This window comes from Nicotiana sylvestris, chromosome 5, assembly GCF_000393655.2.
Source record: "Nicotiana sylvestris chromosome 5, ASM39365v2, whole genome shotgun sequence".
Lineage (NCBI taxonomy): Eukaryota > Viridiplantae > Streptophyta > Magnoliopsida > Solanales > Solanaceae > Nicotiana > Nicotiana sylvestris.
The window spans coordinates 180,880,276-180,896,327 of record NC_091061.1 but is presented as its reverse complement, the minus strand read 5'-3'; the positions used below and the strand labels follow the sequence as shown (position 1 = coordinate 180,896,327).

The 16,052-nt window shown below is 33.6% G+C and overlaps 2 protein-coding genes across 2 annotated transcripts; both read left to right on the top strand.

Moving 5' to 3' along the window:
* Positions 1–615: 615 nt before the first annotated feature.
* Positions 616–6,875, top strand: LOC104222603 (probable carboxylesterase SOBER1-like). The gene is made up of 6 exons (XM_009773848.2): positions 616–964; positions 4,261–4,313; positions 5,279–5,402; positions 5,505–5,626; positions 6,346–6,453; positions 6,537–6,875. The coding sequence occupies exons 1-6, from the start codon at positions 688–690 to the stop codon at positions 6,624–6,626; spliced, it is 774 nt and encodes a 257-aa protein (XP_009772150.1). The 5' UTR covers positions 616–687; the 3' UTR covers positions 6,627–6,875.
* Positions 6,876–11,089: 4,214 nt separating this feature from the next.
* On the top strand, positions 11,090–12,299 carry LOC104222602 (uncharacterized). The gene has a single exon (XM_009773847.2). It carries the CDS (start codon positions 11,230–11,232, stop codon positions 12,079–12,081), a length of 852 nt encoding a protein of 283 aa, XP_009772149.1. The 5' UTR covers positions 11,090–11,229; the 3' UTR covers positions 12,082–12,299.
* Positions 12,300–16,052: the final 3,753 nt, after the last annotated feature.

Here is a 16,052-nt window from a genome sequence, read left to right as displayed (position 1 = left end):
TTACTGCCGTCATGTGACTAGAAGGTCACGAGTTCGAACCGTAAAAGTAACATCTTATAGAAATGCAGATAAATAGTGCTTACAGTATAAACGGAATTTAGTGTACCAGACTGCCTTTTTTTATTTTTATTTTATATGATTCACTATTCTGTGGTCAATGTATGTCACTGAATCATGGACAATAAATATTAAAATTTGGACTTGTTAATTTAGATGTTTTAGGATAAATATTGAGTATGACTTAATAAATCTTTCTCTACTCTAATTCTATTCTTTCATGGGAAAAAAAAATTCTTTTCTTTAAAATTACTCTATGTGTCCTAATTTATGGGCACTTTTAATATTCAAAGTCAAATGACTTATTCTTTGAACGTGATTTTTCATATGTCTTTTAAATTATTAATTATTATGTCTTATAATATTTTTTATATACTTCTTAATTATATAAATTTTATTTTAAAAAATCATAAATTTTATATTTGAAATTATTTAACATTAAAAATATTAACTCTCAAAAAGTAGAATTGATGCCACATAAATCGGGACGAAAGTATTAATACACTTTGTTTAATTTTCTAGAATAAAAGAATGGTTACTGCTATTAAAGCAAGGAGAAAAATTAAATTCTCCACCAAACTCGAGGACTAAAAAAGCACAAGACTAACCAAATAATATGGAAGACCAAAGATGAAATTCATTTTTCCATTACTAAAACCCTTGCTAGTCCTTGTAATCACCTTTGGTTTCACCATTTTCGTTGTGCTACTCTCTCAGCCAACAACAACAAACCCATCTTCCACTAAATCCAATCCCATGGCTTCTAGAAGTTTTATTGTTTGGCTACATGGGTTGGGTGATTCTGGCCCAGCTAATGAACCAATAAAGACATTGTTCACTTCTCCTCAATTCAAGAACACAAAATGGTCTTTCCCTTCTGCTCCTTCTAACCCAGTTACCTGCAACCGTAAGTTATAATTTTGCTTGTAGTTGTAATAGTGGGTTGTTGTTTCTTTTGGATTTGGTTATGGTGTGATCACTGTGGAATTGGTGTTTTTGGGTCAAATGCTGTATTTTGATTGCATAAAGATTCAATTTTTAGCCTACTCCTTGGTGGGGTTTGTTATTGGTTGTGTATTGTTTTTGTTTGTATTCTGTATGATCACTGCGAAATTGGCATTTTTGGGTCAAATGGTATATTAGAATTGCATAAAGATTCCATTTTAGCCTACTCCGTGGTGGGGTTTGTGATTGTTTGTGTTTGTATTCTGTATGATCACTGTGAAATTGGCATTTTTGGGTCAAATGGTAGTATTACAATTGCATAAAGATTCCATTTTTGGCTCACCCTGTAGTGGGGTTTGTATGGTATTACTGGTTTTGTATTGTTTTTGTTTCTTTTGGTTATGATGTGATCACTGTGAAATTGGCATTTTTGGGTCAAATGGTGTATTTTGATTGCATAAAGATTCAGTTTTTAGCCTACTCCTTGGTGGGGTTTGTTATTGGTTGTGTATTGTTTTTGTTTGTATTTTGTATGGTCACTGTGAAATTGGCATTTTTGGGTCAAATGGTATATTAGAATTGCATAAAGATTCAGTTTTTAGTCTACTCCGTGGTGGGGTTTGTGATTGTTTTTGTTTGTATTCTGTATGATCACTGTGAAATTGGCATTTTTGAGTCAAATGGTATGAATTGCATAAAGATTCCATTTTTGGCTTACCCTGTAGTGGGTTTTGTATGGTATTACTGGTTTTGTATTGTTTTTCTTTCTTTTGGTTTTGCTGTGATCACCATGGAAATGGTATTTTTGGGTTAAATGGTGCATTCGGATTGCCTAAACATTCCATTTTTGGCCTACTCTTTGATGGGGTTTGTATGGTGTTATTGGTAGTGTATTGCATTTGTTTCTATTGGTTCTGTTCTGTGTGATCACTGTGAAATTTGCAATTTTGGGTCAAATGTTGTATTTGGATTGCATAAAGATTCCATTTTTAGCTTACTCCTTAGTGGGGTTTGTTATTGGTTGTGTATTGTATTTGTTTCTATTGGTTCTATGTGTTCACTGTGGAATTGGCATTTTTGGGTCAAATGGTGTATTGGGATTGCATAAAGATTCCATTTTTGGCATACCCTGTGGTATGGTATTGTTATGTGTTGTATTTGTTTCTATTCTTCTATATCTTGACAATGGAAATGGCACTTTTGGGTCAAATTGTATACTGAAATCGAATAAAGATTTAATTTTTGGGTCAAATGACGTTGTTCAGATCGTTGGCATAGATAAAATCTCCATCAGGCATACCTAGGAATATAACAAGAGAATGAAAATATATAGATATTTATATTATAATCAGTATTCTTAAGAAATATATAATGGTAATTAAGGTGAAACTAAAGTATAATAATCAACATTGCATTAGACGAACCAATAAGGCCAGGACCACCGTGATCAGTGTAGTAGATAAAGATATTGTCATTTAGATCACTGTTCACTACGTTCCCCCCCCCCCCCCGACACACAGTGAGAGCACTCTTGTCACAGTTTATTAATTATGATCTGTATTGCACTATGTCTTTGATTTGGTAGTGTTGTGTTGTAACTGTTTCTATTGGTTCTGGTGGAATTGTCGTTCTATGGTCAAATGGTATAAGCGAATTGGATAGATATTTAGGTTTTGACCTACCGCTTGATGGGGTTTGTAGTTGGCAAATCACCTGTATCATGTATGGTCACTATTGATATGATAGTCTTTATAACACGAGTCTTTGTTTTGGTAAAAAAAAAAATGGAATCGTTCAGGTCCAAACAGATTGAGGCATAGTTGTTGTTCTTATTGTGATTGCCTTTTGGGTCTAGCGGATGGGATTACTTGCAATGTAGACTAGGTCCACTTTCATCGGCTGGTTAATCAAAATTCAGCTCATTTTCAAGGTGTGAATGGATATATGTCTGGTCCTTATAAGATAATTTGCAGTTCGAGGAGATGAGAGAAATTGTCTAGACTAGAGTAATTTCAATTTAGGGATGCAGTTTCTGCTTCAGTATTATGTCAGTAGTTGTGATTCAAAAATTAAAAAGAAAGAAAAAAAATTGAATAGTAAAGTGTAACATAGCAAAACATGTAGTTTTGTTGTTCCTCTAACAATGTGTTAATGGAGAAGTTCTGAGAAACCAACCCAATGAATTTCTAGGAAACATACGTTAGTTCTTTCCTTTTCCTATGGTTTTTCATTCAATTCAGTAGAAAGGAGGAGAATTGGTAGCGTAGAGGGAAAGTTAGCCCTCTGGGTAGGGATTTAACCGTTGTAGTGTAGTTCCTCTTTGTTAATGAACCATCTTAAATAGAAGCTTTATCAAGTTCCTTTATTTTTGGTTGTTTTGACTTTTCTTTTTGATAGTTAATGCTTGCCATTATAGGCAAAGATGAGCAGCTTTAGCTCTTAGATGACTAAGATGAACACTCAAGACTTGCGAAATACTGCTTGGAATAGCCTTCTGTATAATGACAGTTAGTCAACAACAAAGGCAAATTGATAAATATAAGCAATTTTCTCCCTGAAGGATGTGTCTAACTACTAGCGTAGATAATCTTGCATCTCATTCTGGACATATTGGAAGATAATGAAGCAACTCAGGCTAGTTTCAGCCTGATTAGTGCATAATTACATTTCAGGATGTGAAAAACAGCTTCTTAATGATAAGATTAGCTTGGCGGTGATTTAGGTGCAATTGGCCAACAACGTCAAAGAGCATTCTCCATAAACTTTATGATGTATCATATTATTGTATCTGAAAATGGTACAAAGGAAGTTTGTAAGAAGAACACTAGATTTTTAACGCCATCTTGTTTGCTGAAATACTATGATGCCAGTCTTGCTTGGTTTTCTACCGGAGCTTTCATTTCCATGAGAGAATATGTAGATTCTCCATTAAGGACAATAATGTTTGAGCAGGGTTGATACACTAACGTGTCTGTAAGATGTTGTAGTCTTCCAATTGTTTTCCTACTAAAGTGACAGTATGATTGTTAGTCCTTCACTGGAAATTGCTTTTGCTAGATATTTGACCTTGTCCATTTATTATCATCTCGCGATATAACAAATTCCAACGGAATAGTGATTGTGTTATTTGTAAATATTATTATGGTAACATTCATTTCAAATAAATATTATGGTAACATTGCCAGCTTTTTCACTCTAATATTGGTGATACTTATTATATCTACAGTTTAAACTATTTCGTGTCTTACTTTACTGTAGATGGTGCTGTTATGCCATCGTGGTTTGACATTCATGAAATACCAGTGACTGCTGTAAGTTTTTCTCTTCCACCCCTTTCATTCCTCGTATCTCCTTTCACTTTTTCTTTTCTCAAATTCTCCTTATACTCATGCCATTATGCATTATCTGCAAGGATGATACTGAGAAATATAGGATAGAATTTTATCTAAGGCGAACTTTTTCCACTTGACTTATAGAAAATAAGGAAATCAACAATAACATGTCTTATCCAGTGTTATCAAAGGCGAAAAGCGCAAAAACGCTCTAAGGTATGTTGGGGCTTTAAGCGCAAAGCGCAAATAAAGCGTGGGTTTTAATGAAGAAAGGCGCAAATGGAGAAAAATTACAAATATGTATGTGTAGTCCAAGACTAATATCTATAAGCATGAATACCAAATATATGAACAAAGAAATTGAAGAAAATTTACGATAAAGTGAAATACCAACTATTTAGTGTCGCATCTTCCGGATTACGCTCGTTAGCAAGGAAACGTATTCCTTAGAGCCTTGATGACAACACTGAAGCGCCCGTTAAGCGAGGCGAAGCGGTCAATATGTTTTGAGCCTCGCTTCAGGCTTAAGCGCGCCTTTGATAACACTGGTCTTATCTGGGACCCCATTATGTCATCAAATACTACTCCCTCCGTTTCAATTTATGTGAACCCATTTGACTGGGCACGAAGTTTAAGAAAAGAGAGAAGACTTTTGATCTTATGGTGTAAAATGAGGCACATATATTTTGTGTGGCTATAAATCATTCTGTAAAGGTAAATTGTTTCCAAATAAGGAAAGGGGTCATTCTTTTTGGCACGGACTAAAAAGGAAATACGTTCACATAAATTGAAACGGAGTGAGTATGATATATGCCAGTAATAGTCTCCATCAAAATTCTTATGTTAATGTTGTCTGAGCATTGGCTTCAGAAACAAAGACATGGTTGTACTTACGTTTATTGATATTGTTTCCATATAAGTTAATGTTTAATACCATGTACCAGAGTTCGCCAAACGATGAGAGTGGTCTGCTCAAAGCGGTTAAGAATGTTCATGCAATGATCGATAAAGAGATCGATGCTGGCACTAATCCTAATAATGTTTTCATATGTGGATTTAGTCAAGGAGGTCTCTCTCTATCTCTCTCTCTCTATCTCTCTCTCTCTTCCTGGCAAGTTTTTGTACTGCTATTAAATACACTGAACTTTCAACTTATACTTGATTTTGTAGGTGCGTTAACATTAGCAAGTGTTCTTCTGTACCCAAAAACTCTAGGAGGAGGTGCCGTATTTAGCGGATGGGTCCCCTTTAATTCTTCTATATTAGAGAAACAAACTCCTGAAGCTAAAAAGGTAATTGTCTGATACTAACTTCTACTTATAATTTTCTAAAATTTTGTTTTGAAGTAGAAAATGTTATTCTTGTCGTAAAGTTGGTTGCTTTCTTATGTGGAGGGAGTCTTAAGTTTGTGCTAAGGGCATCGGTTACATAAGACTTTATTATATGATCCCCGATCTGCTAACTGTTCCAATACTTAGGATGTATATATGACAATATGATACAGCACCATTGAACGAATTTAGCACTTGTTCCTCATTTCTACCTAGATATATAAAATAGTGCCTCCGCCCTGTATGGAGATGTTCGTCAAAGAGTATTTGGCCATTTGTAATTTGAATAATGATGTTGATGTTGATGATTGGTCTTCCGGAAACAGCCTCTCTACTCCCTCGGGGTAAGGGTAAGGTCTGCGTACACACTATCCTCCCCAGACCACACTAGTGAGATTTTACTGTGTTGTTGTTGATGATTGGAAGATATGTTATCTCGAGAACCCTTTTTTTTTTATTAAATTAATCGAGAAATTCTCGAGGGCCTGCTGGTGCACAATTCGAAACTCGGTGGATAATTTGGTTTGCCCCTCAACAATTCTCCACTTAATTACCAGAGGGTCCAAACTCCCGACATGCACCTAATCCACACATCACAACTGCCTTCTTACCATTTGATATGTGTTTCTTGATTAGTTTCCATGTTGTTATAGCATCTAACACCAAAACACTTTGAACAGACTCCTATTTTGTGGTCTCATGGTATCGCTGATAGGACAGTACTGTTTGAAGCCGGACAAGCAGGACCACCTTTCCTGGAGCGAGCTGGTATGACTTGCGAATTCAAGGTAATTACTCATGTCTCTCAGATCGTTTCGTTTATCTTTCGTGAATGCATCACCAATAAGCCATTGTCTGCCATATTCGTTAGGCTTACCCTGGTCTTGCTCATTCGATAAACAACGAGGAGTTGAAGAACTTGGAATCGTGGATCAAGACTCGTCTTCAAAGCAATTCTTAAAGGTCCACATGATATTCGATTTGCATTTCATACAATCAAGCTCTTGAGTTCAAAAATTGCTGCTCATTTGCTGCTTGCTTGTTTGTGTGATGAGCTTGCTTCATATTACAATATTTATAGTTGAGTTGGAATGCCTTCTCATTCACATATTAATTCTTCTACTGTATTTCTTAACTCATTTTACAATTGTAGTTATGAAATATGGGACCAGTAGTTGAACTGTTAAATTGAAAGAAAATTGTTGGATTATAGTCTGGATTTCGGATTTATTACAGAGACAACAACAACAACAATAAACCTAGTGTAATCCCACAAGTAAGGTCTGGGAAGGATAGTGTGTACGCAGAGCTTACCCCTACCTTCAAGATTGTCGGGATGTCAGCAGGTTAGGCAGCTCTAAGGGTTTTTATATTCGGTGTCATTTTTATATTCGGTGGAAGACAGGCTGAAACTTTGCCCCAACCAAGTGAAACTAAGGGTCTGAAAGAGTTCACGATCTCATCTATTGGGTGTTAACCCTCGGAAAACGACTAAGAATGTCCATTAAAAGGAGCGATGAGGTCGTTTTTCAAGCACGAATGCTATTTCCGGAAAACCCTCGGCTTAATATAGGTAAAAGGAAGGGCAACAACAACAAGCATATCAATTAGAAAACCGAAGCAAAAATACAAAATTAAATACACTAGGTACTACAATCAGAAAGCCCACACGAAAACAATAACAAGTAAATACAGAGAGTTCTTCCATTTTAAGAGCTTGATAATTACAATGAGTTGGCAAATATAAATATTAAAAATTTTGAGAAACGTATATTTTTAACCGTTTTAAAAAATAATAGCGGATAAAGTATTATTTTTTTTGTATATGGGTATAGTATATACATATTTGATATAATTTTCGGCTAGCGAATAAAATTAGTTTCGCCCAAAAACTTTTTGCTCTTGATTTAGAAAATGAGTTAGGTGAATACATCAATTGTAGAGGAAATCTGTGTCAAACTAGAGTTTGAAAAATTATACTATAGTTACCATAATTACTAATTATGACATATGATTGTATGAGAAGAAATAGTGGGTTTGGCACCGAATATGAAAAACTGAAAATCATTACTTCACGTTCATATGATCCACTTAGGCCCATTAACTTAAAAAAAGAGCGGCCCAAGCCCATTACTTTATCAGTCCAATCTTTTCTTCCTAAAATGGCAAAAGGGATTTCTTTGGGATCATTTGACTGATAGAAAATGAAGAGAGGAAAATAATGGATTTTTATTTTGGTACAATATTTAGTAAAAATTATTTTAAATGTTTAATTGTCTTTATTACATAGTTGATATAAAGTAAGAAAGGTTCAATTAGTCATTGCAAAAGAAGAGAACAGTGAAATTTAGCTAGCGTTTTGTCACGCCCCAATCTCGGAAGGCGCGACCGGCGTTTAATCGAGTGATCTCAACTGAGTAAGCCTTTTTAAAACTTTCTATCCAACTCAATATGATTAAGGGAACCATGTTTTTGTTTACTTAGACAATAGGAAAGATTGTATATTCAACATTTTTAGTTCATTTTATATCACAACCTTAAACCGTAGTAAAGTTTCCAAGATCTCATACAATTACAATCTAGAGAAACAAGAGTTTAGATTTACAGCATAGTTCATAGACCCATTCAATACCCATACATAACCCACACAAACGTCTACGGAGCCTCTAAGAATACAAAAGACAATTATAACAACGCCAACAACAAGGCCCCGACTATACCTTAAAAGTAGATATCTATAACAAAAGATGTACAATATAACCCCTTGAAGGAGAAAGGGGCTCACCAAAGCTTTGAGAGGGGGATACTCCGCTACGTACGATCGGCACTATCCGCTATGGAGCCACCTACATTCATTTAAAAATGTAGCGCCCACGGCAAAAAGGACGTTAGTACCATGGAATAGTACTAGTATGTATACCTAAACACCATCTTATTAGAAAGAACTATCATACAAGAATTCAAGGGAATTACAAGAGACAATCAAAGCTTTAACCAAACACCACATCATCAAATAAAGAATCTTACAACTTTCACATGATTTCCATAACTTTAGTTTGGGGCATTTCATATGTTCATCATTGTTCTCAATACCACCGCTATCTTGAGCGGAGTCCGATCACGACCGGATCGGCTAGGTTGCCTCATTTGAGACATATACCTCAATCACCATCTTATTTCCCTTTTCCGGAATTCAATATCAGCACATTACCACCATGTGTGCGGCATGACGTCCAATCACGGCCCGATCGGCTAGGCCGCCTTACCTAGGCGTTGTTCCTTTCTTATTAATCATCTCATTTGAATCTTTATTTCACATATATCATATCAATTCATTGGCGCTTAGGGCCACAATTATCACATCATTTCCACTTTCAATGTCAACCTTGCAATTTATGATCATGGGTACATACAAAAGCAATTCAAGTTGTAAGCATAAATAAGATTTCACATATTAGCATGACAATCTCAGTTTTAACTCTTGACGTAAAATCTAGGCAATTTCAACACATGGTTCATATTCTTTGCACATCTTTAAATATCTAGAATAGTACTTTGCACACATTGAGGTACAAGTTTCATGTATATATACAATTTCAAAACCAATTAATGTAAAATGACAATCAATACATCAATCAAGTTTTCGGTCTTACCACATTTGCACATACACATACCAACGGAGCTCAATTTCTAATAGGAGAGGGGTTTAACCATACATACCTCAATAGAGCTTTCCTTAAATTCTTACAAAATTCTGAATTCTTAGCAACTTCAATCTCTTGGGGTGAAAACCTAGCAAATTTTGCTTGAAAGTCTTCAAAGATTTGGCAAGGTTTGAGAGTTAGTTCTCCCTCTAGAGCTCCCTCTCTTACTCTATTTGCAGTAAAAATAACATAAAAGAGGTCTAATGGGTATTTTTAATAGGATGAGATCGGGTTTAAAAGTTAGAAACTAGGAGCATCGACACACTTTGTGATCGCATAATGGACATGCGGCCCGCAAATGGACCGCAAAAATGGTCCTAACTTGGCATTACGAGATTTCGGGTTTTTGAGTAGAAATTTTCACGGGGCCTTACACGTTTGGATGTAGATTTGATTGAAACTTGAAAAAAGAGTTTTTGAAGTTGTGTTAAAAAATAATTTTTGAAAGTTGAAATTGTGTTTGGACATATATTTTACTTGAAGAAAAATTAAAGTTTTTTGAACGGAAGAAAAATTTTCACCCAAAAACTGCTCTAAACCAAGTTTTGAGAACTTGAAAACTTTTGAATTTTTTCCCCCAAAAATATGATCATATTTCATAAGCAAATAATATTTTTAATTTTTTTAAAAAAATATGAAGTCAAAATTTATGGCCAAACGAAAACTTAATCTCATGAACGATTGTCCCTTTAACAAACAATGGTATAAATTGATTATTGATAAATAAAGCAAAACAGCAAGACATGTCAAATCAAAACATAGAGTAGACGCATTCTTTCCCTAATTATTTCCTTGAGATACATTTACACTTATACGAAAATTATAATACATGAATTATTATGTAATAACGAATAATAAATAAATTATTATGTGATGATTAACAGTAAGATAATGGATATTTATGAATTACTTATTTTTAAAAGGTATTTTTATCTTTAATAGTTTAATCTTTGTATTATTAATATATATTTTTATTTCGTATATATATGAATTTTCACAACTTAATAGGGTTATTACGAAATAGGAGCAGAAAGAGATTCACCTGAACCTCCTTCGCGCGGAAAATTACACTGTACGTAGAAGACAAAATCTAATTTTTACTTTTATATATTATATTTTGAATCTTTTTGACATATCCCAAAAACATATCTTAGTGATTTAAAATCTTTATTAGGTTGTTGGTTCAATTCTCATACGCCATAATTTATTGTAATTTTTTAACTTTTTCTTTTTTTAATTCCATTAGCAGAAATTTTGTATTCGCAACTGTTAAGAATTATCTTCAACCAAATATTATATTACTTATGCAAAAATTATTTTTTTCTTATATAATTAATCAATTACGCTATTATCTAATACATATATATGCTAAGATTAATTGCTCTAATATCGCAACTAAAATCCAATTTTTTTTTACCTTTTTTTGCCTAAATTTATCTCTTAGATTTGTTCTACTAACTTCATCTCTTCTCGGAAAGTGAGAGAAAAAGAGGGAAAATTTGATCATTAGATTCTGTAATAAGTAGGGTCCATCAAATAGCCCCCACTATTAACCAATCAAAATCCAACAAAAAAAATCAAAATTCTTAGAAATTGATGCCCTAAATTCTGTAAAATACACTGTCCCACAGATGAACCCTACCCCCAATGTCCTTTTCCTTTTATTTTTACTAAGTCATATAAAATTATGTAATCAATTTCTATGCTCTTTTTTCTCTTACCATAAACTCTTCAAAGTCCCCACAAACCCTCATTCTCTTTAGTTCAATTCAATCTTCCTTACACCCACCCACCCTACTCAACTACCCCACCCTCTCTAAACTCTCTCTCAAAAAAAAAAACTCCATTTTTTCATTAATTATGAAGAAACTTTATAGAAAAGGTACAGTTCATCCAACTCCTCCTTTGGTTTCTGACCATCTTTCTTTTTTACCAGTTGCTATTTTAACTCTTGCTGCTGCTTTATCTCAAGAAGATAAAGAAGTTTTAGCTTATCTCATTTCTTGTTCTACCGGCTCCGGCAAACTTTCCGGCGACTTTTCCACCAATCGGAGAAACACCCACAAGTTGAAAACACCCAACTCGGCTTCTGAAACCGCAGTTTCTAGTGCAAAAAGTGGTAGCTCCGCCGTGTGCGGCGGCGTTGGCGGCGGCGGAGGAGCTGAACGTGTACTTTCCAGTGAGTTTTCTGGAAATCGGAGAAATACCCACAAATTAAAGATACCCAACTCAGCTACTGAAACATCTTCCGGTGGTGGAACAAAAGGTGGCGCTGCCGTTAGCGGCGGCGTTGGCGGCGTTGCTGACCATCCAGCTTCTTTTAACTGCGACTGTTTTAGCTGTTACATGAGTTATTGGGTGAAATGGGATTTATCACCTAACCGTCAACTTATTCATGAGATTCTTGATGCTTATGAAGAAGGTTTACAAAGCAAAAAAGAAAAAAGCAAAAAAGAAAGAAGAAATAAAAACAAAGGCTCTAATATTAGTAGTGGTTCTGTTGAGCTAAAAACGACATCATCTGAGTCAAATTTGAACATAAACGGGTCTGTTCCGGCCGGGTCAATTGAGTCCGACCCGGTGGAGGAAACTTCCGGCAACCATAGCGGCGGCGATGAAGATGAAAGTGGTGGAGAAGAGGGAGGTGAAAAAGGTTCAGTTAGAAAGTTTGTTAGTTTTATTGGAGAAAAGATTTGGAGTGTTTGGACCTAAAAAAATATTTTTTGAAGGTAATTTTCAAGAAATATTTAGTTTGGTTTTTTGCCATTTCCCCTTCTACTTAATCTCATATTAGTTCTTTTTTTTAATTTTTAATTTTTTTTTCTTGTTGTTCCTCATTTGGGGGTCTGTAAAATACCCTTTTACTTCACAATGTAAAATATGGGTAGTAGTTTTGAATGATCACCTTCATTGGTTTTTTCTTATTTTCACATTTTGTATAATCTTTGTTCTCTCCCTTGTGGTTAAAAGTTGCTTAAGGAGTAGTTTAGATTAAAATAATAAATTTTTTTATGTTAATTCCAAGAAATATTTAGGTTTACTTTTTGCCAACTTCATTTCCACTTTATAATTTATGGGTAATTTTCATTTTACATTTTGTAGAAAATGTTTTATTTCCCTATTGGTTAAAAGTTGCTTATGGGTGTAGTTTAAACTTTAACTATATAATTTTATATGTTTTTTTCTTGGATATTATTGATTATAAAGTGGCAAGATAGTGTAGGTATCAGCATTTCCTTCTTTTTGTTAAAAAAGGGAACATTTTTGTAAATAATTAGTTTTTTAAAAGAGGTTAAATTGGAATTTTATTTGTTTAATGGCCAAAAGTGGCTAGGGAATTTTAGGTCATCTATGGACGGTTTGAAGTCTGTATTTTGAACAGTGACAAAAAACGTCGGCCATTCTTGAAATTTCTTGGATATAGAGAAAGGTTTGAACTTTTTTCTAGGCCATAGAAAATAATATTGGTCTAAAAATAATTTTCTGCAACTTTTGGTGTCGATTTTTGAATATTCAAAACTATTGTCCTTTTATTTTCTTACTTTTGAGTACTTTTTTTTTATATAAAAAAAGTTCATTTGGCTCGAGGAAACAAAGGACGACACTTTTCAAAATTTTGTCATCTTGCCAGGAATGACTCAGACACTCATGTACTGGTTTTTTTGTGTCCTCTCTATAGAGGCAGAATTTGAAGGTCGTGCCTGAACTTTTATATTTAACCAAAAATTTATTTTGTATAAAGAAGTGTAATTATTTATATATTACTATTTTCTATATATATATATATATATATATATATATATATATATATGTGTGTGTGTGAGAATTTTTTGATCTATTTCTTTATGACATAGGTCCGCCTCTTGAAAAAGATTTGAATTGGTTGGCTCATTGTTTGAAATTGTTCAATTTTATCTTTTGTAAGCAGAATACATAACTGGACCCTTAAATTTGGCCTTTTTTGTCATTTAAACACTTAAACACAGAGTTATTCTTATCAGGACGTTCAACTAAAATCATATTTGTGCCAATTAGACACTTTGTAGACCATCTGAGAAAAAGTTTTATAAAAATTAAATGTGTGTATTACAGTTGCCTCTAACACGTTAAAAATTTCGACCTTATAGAATTAACCCCCCAAACAAATTGAACTCATTTTCAGAAAATGGAAAACCTGACCGTCCTCTGCGACTTAGTACCCTAAAAAGCCCGCTGAAAATTTCCCCCGTTCAACTTCATCTCACTTCTTCTTGTTTCGATTTTACTGAAATCACGCTATTCTCTCTATTCCTCGTCTAAGTTGGTGTGACTTACAAGTGTCATGTAAAGAGAACAAGCATGCCAAATAAAAATAGTCAGATCCATGTACACTAAACTTTATTTTTAAAAAAAATTAAGAGAAAAAATGATGGGTTCATGTCAAAGTTATTAGAATATAATAATAATCAACAACCTTTTTCTCATGTTCACACGTCTTCGATCCCCACACACTCAATTATGTCACTACAAAGTGTCTAATTGGTATAGATGTGATTTAGTTAAAGGGCCTAATAGGAAAACTCTATGTTGAGGTGTGGCCGTAGATTTTGGTTTCTTTTTTTAAAAGAAATTTAAAAATATTATTTGTTTATGAAATATGATCATATTTTGTATTAAAAAAAAAATTCAAGTTCCCACAAACTAGTTTAGGACAGTTTTGGGTGATTTTTTTTTTTCCATTCAGAAAATTTTGAACTTTTCTTCAAATAAAATGCATGTCCAAATATAATTTCAACTTTCAAAAATTATTTTTCAACACAACTTCAAAAATTCGTTTTTAAAATTTACTCAAATTTATGTCCAAACGCTAGCTAAGTATCGCGCAACTTTGTTTATTAATTCTTGGACTAGTTAGAAAAAAATACTTACTTTCTCCGTTACAATTTACTCCTAATTTATTCAACTGCGGATATTAAAAGGCAAATTTGATTATTTCTCCTTTTTATTTATATTTAATTGAAATATTTTTGCTGTGAACTTGATTATAATAGTGTACATAATTGTACCAAATACTAATGTGGGTTTGGTGATACTAACATTACCAACTCTATTGAATTTCTTGATTCAATAGTACGTTTGATGTGATCAATGTAAAATATTCAATAATCCAAATAGGAAAACTTTCAATTTCGTGATGTGATATAATTATCTACCACGAGTACTATTATCTACTACTACTATTTTAATCCAAAAAAATTATTTAATTTAGAGATGATCATATACATTTTGGCATTTTCTAGTTTAATACTTATTTAGGGACACTTGGAAAAAAAAAATCCCAGTGAGCTAAGCTAGGAGGATAATATCTATCTCCATTTTAATTTTAGCTTTAGTTTGTTTTATGCTTTTGGATGAAATGAGTTGATAATTATGGGATTTTAGGTTCAAATAGTAGAGATAAAAATACTAGATAATTTCTTTTTATCTGTCCAAGTAAAGGCAGATCTATGTTATTAAGAGAGGGTTCACCGACAACCGGAAAGTTCGACAAAATTTTCATGAATCCATGTATATGTTTTTTAGAAAATACTGATATATTAGTAGTGACACCCTATATACAAAGTAGATTTTGATTGAATACAAAAATACACTCCCGACCTTCAAATTCCTGGGTCGTCACTATGTCCAAATTTTTGTGAATAAAGTTACTCGATATCTGGTAGAAGGAAGAAAATATTCTATAAATTAATTGAGATGTGAACAAGCTAGTCCGGATATCACTGTAACGGAAAAAAAATATAAGGCTAAATATAAGTGTCATCCCCACTACCAAGGGTACATCCTTAACAAAAATTAAGAAGGAAAAAGAAGACGGTCAACACGTTCTTGGAAAAGTCGATTGGGTAGGAGGGACAATATTGGAAAATTGAGGAGAAAAGGCACGTGATGGACATGGTCTTTTGATGATGCTGTTAGTTTTTGTGACTGTGAGCCTCTTCAGTTGCAGTGAAAGTTCCCGACTCTCTAGTGATATCCCCCCTTTTTCAGCCTGACATTACAAAGGTAGACTTCATCCACCGGACGCCCTGGCTTTCTTTTTAGTTTTCCAATCTTCTGTCCTTCATTCTTGCAGATGCAAATCATAGATGACCTAGTGGCATTTATGCCAGACCAGAGCATTCTTCTCAAGAAAAGAAAGCGGAGAGGGTGACTGAATTTCACTCTTTATCATTCCTTACTACTCCTCAATTCCCATCAAGTGTTGTCTTATTTATTTAACGGAAAGATGATTCTTGCAACTTTTTAAATAGTATAAGGATGATTTTTGTTTACTAGGATAAGACAAGGATGTACCCTTGCTTTGAGCTATAATTTAAGGATGATTTTTGCCAAAAACTCAAATCTAACTATGGTTGTTTTCCTTTGCACTTAAAAATCCCTCTTATTGTTGCATTTTTTGTTTGAGACTTTACATTTCCATCATTAACAAGTTTAACTTTATACACAAAAAGGGAGGATTTAATTTCCACATTAAATTCGTGCAATTTTGCACTATTAAATGCCACAAAGAGAGAACATTCATTTTTGGATATTATAATACTCAATTTGTCTCATATTATGTGTCGTGTTTCTCTTTTACACGCCCCTTAAGAAATAATATTAATTAAAAAGGGAATTAGATTATTCTACCTTAATTTATGTCT